We start from the raw sequence: 6,896 nt of genomic DNA, 5'->3' as shown, positions 1-6,896 counted from the left end.
AGTTTTGGACATTAAGCTTTATTTCAAAACGTACACAAAAAATAAATATGCACATAATAAAAACTCTGATAATAAATGAATTTTCTAAACCTGGTTCTGTATTAATTAACATTTTAATTACAGAGTGCAAAGCAAATACAAATTTCAATGAAAATTATTTTGTAAGAAACTGAATTTTGTAAATTCAAAATTGAATAATATAACCAACCCATGGCATAATTATTATACCATGAATATAACCATAACAATTACTAAAAGTTCTGTATTTAAAAATGTTAATATATTATATTGTAGTATTCTAAATTAATGTAATGTTCTGATGTTGGGCTTAAATTTAATTTAAAGTCAACTCAGGCAAAATTCCAATTTCGCTATACATATGGTACAAGGAAAATAAAAAAAGCTATCGTTCTCAAAGAAGGTATTGGCAGTTCGCTGCCCACTGCTAAGTTAGGTTATACGTACCTGTTTCTTTAAGATTCCATTAACAACTTCAAGGTTTTTATATTTTCTAGCAAGGGATGTATGTATATTTTTTATTGCACTATACTATTAAATTGTACACAAATTTATTGTACAATTAAACATACTTCATATTATTTTCACCCTCTTTAGGAACCCAACAAATACGTTTGTATCTCAATAAATAGTAAGTACACTTATTTCAATTTCAATGGAGAGGTAGCCTTTTGGATTTCCGTATATCATTTCTCTTCCAACAATATATCCAACAACACGGGAGTAAAATATGTTATAATGCAATCAGCACCGGCACGACGGAAACCTTTCATAGATTCCATTAGGGCCTGTTTTAAATCGAATGCACCATGTTGAGCAGCATAATAGATCATGGCATATTCACCAGACACCTGATATACGTACAACGGATGGCTGGGAAATGTATCTTTTGTTTGACGTAAAATATCCAAATAAGGCATACCAGGTTTAACCATCAGCATATCAGCGCCCTCTACCACATCTCGTTGTACGGCACGCATAGCCAAACCTTTGGAACCACTTGGCAATTGATAACACCGGCGATCACCAAAGGCCGGTGCACTTTTGGCAGCATCTCTAAATGGCCCGTAGAAATTCGAGGCGAATTTTGCCGAATAGGACAGGAGTGAAACACGATTTTCTAATTTGGCAGCAATCAGGCCCTCCTTAATGGCCTTAATGCGATTATCCATCATATCGGAGGGGGCAACAATGTGAGCACCAGCTTTACCATATGCCACCGCAACTTCGGCAAGACGTTTTATGCTATCTTCATTGCGTAAACCATTCTCATCGAGTATGCCACAATGGCCGTGCGACATGTACGGACACAAACAAACGTCACATGCTATCAACAAGTTGGGGAACCATTTACGTAGCAGGGGCAAAGCTCTCACGACTGGATTTTCTTTTGAATCAGCGTGACTTGCGTTTTCGTCTTTCATATCACAATCGACGACACCGAATAGCAAAACAGAACTTAAACCTTTGGCGATTAGGGGCTCCAAATGCTCTTTTAGCTTATTCACTCCCATTCTTGCCTGTCCCGGCATACTTTCGATGGGCTGTAGGGCATCATCGTCGCACACCACAAATAGGGGATACATTAAATTGTGTGGTGTTATTTCACATCCCGCTTCTTGCAATAGCCGCAACGTTGGGTGATGAATTCCGCTATGAAGTTTCTTATCCATACTGACGATACTGATGGTGAGATTTCTTTAGTGTCGTAATCAAGCAATGTTTTCTCCTTCACAGAAATAGCTAAAATGTTTGCCGGCTGGTTACTTCAAATGTTGATTAAGTAATAAAATAAAATGTAGTCAGGCCGTTGTCAGTCTTAAATGTTGTTATTCTGCGTTTGCATTTATTTTCTTTTGCACTTCCTCCCCGCACCACTACCGAGTCCACCTGGTCAATAACTCGATTGATATTTCGCGTGTTAATTTTTAATATTTTTATTGAATTGTAAGTAAGCGACACACTGCTCAATCAACGAAGTCGTAGTGTGGACGCTCTTTTCTTTAATGAAATGTCCCTGCATGTGCTCAGTGCGGTGTTTACTTTACTCTGTGATTGGTGTGTATGGGTCGTCTCTTTGAACGTTTTGTCGATTAGAAATGCCCTTTCCCCCCACACACCTCAAATGTTGTTATCAGCACGCACACACTAGGGATGGGAAAATTGAAATTTCTAAAAGTATGACTAACTTATTTTGGTACCTTAGTACGAAAATGGAATGTTTTCATACACAAGAATGTTTGGTTTGATGAACATGTATAGAGTGGAACACTTGGGCTACAGTATCTTTCTCTCTCACATCAAAGATGCAAAATTCACATTAGCAGAGTTTGTCGTTCACAAATGTTAATGTGAACTAGGCTTAAAATGGAAATTTTCGAATTAAATAACTATTAAATTAAATGAGGGTCTATTTTATATAGTGGACCGATATATCCCGTTTTCAGTATCGCTTCAACAGAAAGGTTTAAATCGACATAGAGTTCTATGGCATGGTATGGTAAAGAATATAAAAACATGGTGGGCCTCCGATCCCATTACATTATAATATACATTATCCAATTTTTATTATTTTGCTGTTGAAAGAGTTTAGGAGAATGGCAACCCTTCATCACTCTCGCCAACATACTGACAACTGTCGCAAGCAAGCAGATTTAATAGGTGTGTCTGGTTACCCTAAAGTTTGTAACAATTGTTACAAATTGTTACTGGAAGTCGTCTGTTAACCCAAAAGTTCTGCAAAAGAGAGCGGTTGGAGAGAGAAATTTTGACAGTTCTTTCAGTGAGAGTTTGCAAATTCTTGCTGGAAAAATTTCTTCTTGCAATCTCTTGCAACTCTTCTTCTTCTCATACATCGACATTCAATCAGATGTTTTCTATTGTTTGTTTATTTATTTTTGTGCTTTCAATTTGAAAATAATTTTTTTTGGAATTAGCAAGACTAATTGTTTTTGGAGAAAAACTTTACAAAACGAGAAAAACGTAAGTATTAATATGTAATAGGAAAATAAAAGACTATTTCCAGCATTTTTAGAAAAATGACGGAAGAAGATCAGTGTGTCTGGGGAACACATCAAATCTATCTTTCTTTTATTGCTCATTTTTTTATTTTATTTCCTTTTTATTTCAAAAACTTGTTAAACTGGTTGTGTTTTCTTTCTTTTAATTCTTTATAATGGCGGACAAATTGGTTTGTTTTGACAAATCAGCTGATTAGTTGCAAGCTTCTGCAGGGATGCCGTCTGTTTACTTTTCGCATTTTTCTTGCAAAAGAGAATAAAACTACCTTACTCTCTCAGAAAGAAGTTACTGGACAATTCCTGCAGGGAAAGTAACCAGACACACCTAATAAGGTGCCGCATCAGCCCAGCTGTTGGTACACTGTTGGTACTAGTAAAATCTAGTATTCAATTTTGATTTAATCGTGTGAAAACGTAAAACAATTTTGGCAGTTGAAGGATTTTCAACCAAAATTGCAAATAATAAGTCCATTCATTTACTTTCCCAGTAACATTTACTCAGTAGGAATTTGCAGAGTAAATACGTATTTTTCGTTCTTAAGAGAGAGAATTGAAAAAGTAAAAAAGATTGTATCAACACAGCTGATTAAAACAAGAAACAATTTGGAGAAAACAAAAAAGCAGCATTTTATTCGTATAAATACTTGCGTTTTTTCCATTTTAATGTTTAAATTCAAAAATCAATCAATTATCGTGAGAACAATTTTGTTGTTTGTTTACAAAACAGCTGATTGTACAATCAGCTGATGGTACAAGAAAATTCTTTGGGGTAAACGAAGAACATTTTTAATAATTTGTACAAATTATTGAGTAAAAGAACGAACCTAATATTCGCCATCGTTCAATTTATGGAATCCGAATTTTTGTCAGCTGATTTTTATTTCTTCCTTGCCTCTTTTTACACAAAACGGGTAGTCGGCGGCTTTGCATCACACTCATTCGTAAACTGTAGAACATGTCGGCGTTTTTGGGCATTGAGTTTGCCTTTCATCATCATCATCATCACTTGTCTTTTCCTGAAAATTAAAATTCCTTTTGCATTGATCGCGCAGAACTATAAAAATATGTACTAATTCGTATACATTTTTAAAGTACCCAAAATATAACAGGATAGTATATGGGTACAATGCCCATTAAGGATTTAAGGTAATTTGTTTTCATTAAAAAGTAAAAAAATCAAATATAAAAAAAACATTTATCTTTTAGTTGAATGAAACAACCATCAGGACGATCGTAATCTGTCAACTCTCCTACTGTTGTAACAGACATTAAAAAATTGCGTAGATCCCAAGTGCCGACAGAATGGAGAAATTGAAGCTGCACAAAAGTGAAATAATCCTCTACTTCGGTGTTTATGTCGTCTATATCGGCTATCAGCTATGGTCGCTGATCAATTCGCGGCATAAAATACTTGCCATAGCACAATATGAATTTCCTCAGGGATGGACTTTTCTCAATTCTCGAAAGGACGATACAAATGATGAATTTTATGCCTTCACCGAATACATTAAACAATACTGGCCTTGGTACATCTTTCATTTTACCATCAGCACCATCATACGGAGATCTAATCCAAGGTGGCAAAGTATCGGATTTGTTGTGGTCACATGTATCATATTGAGTTGTACAATGAAGTTAATATCAATAGCATTGATCTGTAGCCTTGTCATTTCATATTATTTGGTGGCACAGAAGCACTCGAAGGTGTACGTGTGGCTACTTTCGCTCTTGTGGATGGTGGTTATGATTTTTATGAAATCCAATAAAATCTTGCGAGAAAATATGGGTTACATGGAATTCCATTACGTAATGGTAACATTGTGTTGGTGTATTCTTAGAGGTTGCAGTTACGGTTTACAACTGGCAAAGTGCATTGCAAACAGAGAACCCGATATCGAAAGAAAATATTCGTTTGTTAATTTTCTGGGTTATAGTTTTTATTTTCCTTGCTTCACCTTGGGACCATTTATGGGCTATCATCGTTATACACCATCTGATGAAATTGCTTGTGAGAAATTCACATTTAAATTATTTTTGTGGCACATTGCGAGAGTGGCATTTTGGTGGTTAGTTTTGGAAATTGCAATACATTATGTTTATGTCCATTACATGGCCTTGGATATTGAAGCCATCAAGGTGCTGGACACCAAGTTTGGTTTGTATGCAGTTGGCTATTTTATGGGTCAATTCTTTTTTATGCATTATATAATAGTTTATGGACTGGGCATAGCCTTTGCCCAATATGATGGCCTACGACCACCAAGAAAACCAAGATGTATTGGTTTGGTACATCATTATTCAGATATGTGGAAATACTTTGATGAGGGTCTCTATGAATTTCTATTTACCCACATTTATGCAGAGCTGTGTAGTAAAAATTCCTCAGCTTTAAGAAAAATCCTTTCGACAGCTGCCACATTTTCATTTGTATTTTTATGGCACGGTCACTACTGGTATGTTTTTGTATGGAGTCTCTTGAATTTCATATGTTTGGTTTTGGAAAAGGTACTTAAAACGTTGACCTCATCATTGTGGTATAATAAAGTAATGCGAGAAAATTGCGGGCTAGGCGAGGGAGGTATTCAGCGGTTTAATGCATTTTTGGGTTCACAAATATTTATACCAGCTGCCTTTTCAAATTGTTATTTTATTAGTGGGCTGGATGTGGGGCATTTTCTCATACATGAAGCTTATTTGGGTGGTTGGTGGAATTATGTGACCTTATCATTTTGTACCTATTGTTTCTATCAGTGTTGTGAAATTGTACAACACAATAGACATGAATCTAATCGAAAATGAACTTAATTTGACTGCCAATTTTGTTAAAAATAGTAATAAGAGAATATAATATTCAAGTATTATTATAGACTGTAATTTAAAAGCAAAGTGTGATTTGTAAAAAATCTTAAATGTAAGTTGAAAGGGACTGGTGTAATTCTATTGAAACCAATAAAATGTCTGTACAATAAAATAATGTTTTTTGTGTTGAATTAATAAGGGTGTTTAATATGTATTAAAGATTGATGACCTTTAAAATGCCATACGGGGTTTTCATTTGAATTCCCCTTAGTTCGAAATAAAACTCAATAATTCACATTATTCTGCGTACGACTATTTATTTAATATTTTAGTTTGGTTTTTTGGTTTTGAATTGCATGCCTTAAATAAAACATAGTAAATTAAAATTAATCATTTGTTTGCATTTCGTTCTTAAAACTGGTTTACATACTTCAGTAATAATTTCTTTACTGAACAGGAACAACATAAAATGAATTTATAAATAATATGATTACAATCATATTTCGATATATATTGTAAGTACAATTCTTTTTATTAATACTCACACAATGCAGAATTTATACTCCAACAAAAATTTTGCGTTTTTGAAGGAGTGGAGGGAGAGTAGTACAATTGTTCCAGGAACCTAAAATTATACTTCATTTTTTTTTGAGGGCGGGGTAAATCTTTTCATATTCAAATGGGTGTTAATGGAATTGTGGTTTGATGTTTGTATTACTTAATCACATGTTAACTAAATGCTAACTTAAAATAATTACATTTTGTTCTTAAATATTTGGTATGTTTTTTTAAATAAACAAATTGTCAATCAATTGTAAACAAAATTATGGCTAAATATGTATGAAATAAATGTTTGCATTGCTCAACATGAGGTGACTAAGATATGGATGTGTGATAGAGAAAACGCCTGTGTTTTTGCGGAGCCATTTCGCCACAGTCATTTTTTAGCGGGGAATTAGCCACTGGCAAGATACTGTCAACATAGTTGCAGATTGCGGTTCCAGATGGGTTTGTGTTAAAGGAAGCCTCAGTGTAGTGTTTGTTATTATTATTGTAATT

At 34.4% G+C, this 6,896-nt stretch overlaps 2 protein-coding genes across 2 annotated transcripts; one reads left to right on the top strand and one right to left on the bottom strand.

The window, feature by feature from the left end:
• Nucleotides 1-653: 653 nt before the first annotated feature.
• Nucleotides 654-1,691, bottom strand: LOC133338075 (delta-aminolevulinic acid dehydratase). The gene has a single exon (XM_061546259.1). It carries the CDS (start codon nt 1,689-1,691, stop codon nt 705-707), a length of 987 nt encoding a protein of 328 aa, XP_061402243.1. The 3' UTR covers nt 654-704.
• Nucleotides 1,692-4,340: 2,649 nt separating this feature from the next.
• LOC133338073 (protein-cysteine N-palmitoyltransferase Rasp) lies at nt 4,341-5,837 on the top strand. The gene has a single exon (XM_061546257.1). It carries the CDS (start codon nt 4,341-4,343, stop codon nt 5,835-5,837), a length of 1,497 nt encoding a protein of 498 aa, XP_061402241.1.
• The last annotated feature ends 1,059 nt before the right edge of the window (nt 5,838-6,896 follow it).

This window comes from Musca vetustissima, unplaced genomic scaffold, assembly GCF_032173495.1.
Source record: "Musca vetustissima isolate MV318-11 ecotype Yass unplaced genomic scaffold, APGP_CSIRO_Mvet_v1 utg61191, whole genome shotgun sequence".
In the NCBI taxonomy this organism is placed as follows: domain Eukaryota; kingdom Metazoa; phylum Arthropoda; class Insecta; order Diptera; family Muscidae; genus Musca; species Musca vetustissima.
The sequence above is the reverse complement of the archived record's forward strand: the minus strand, read 5'-3'. Positions and strand labels throughout refer to the sequence as shown.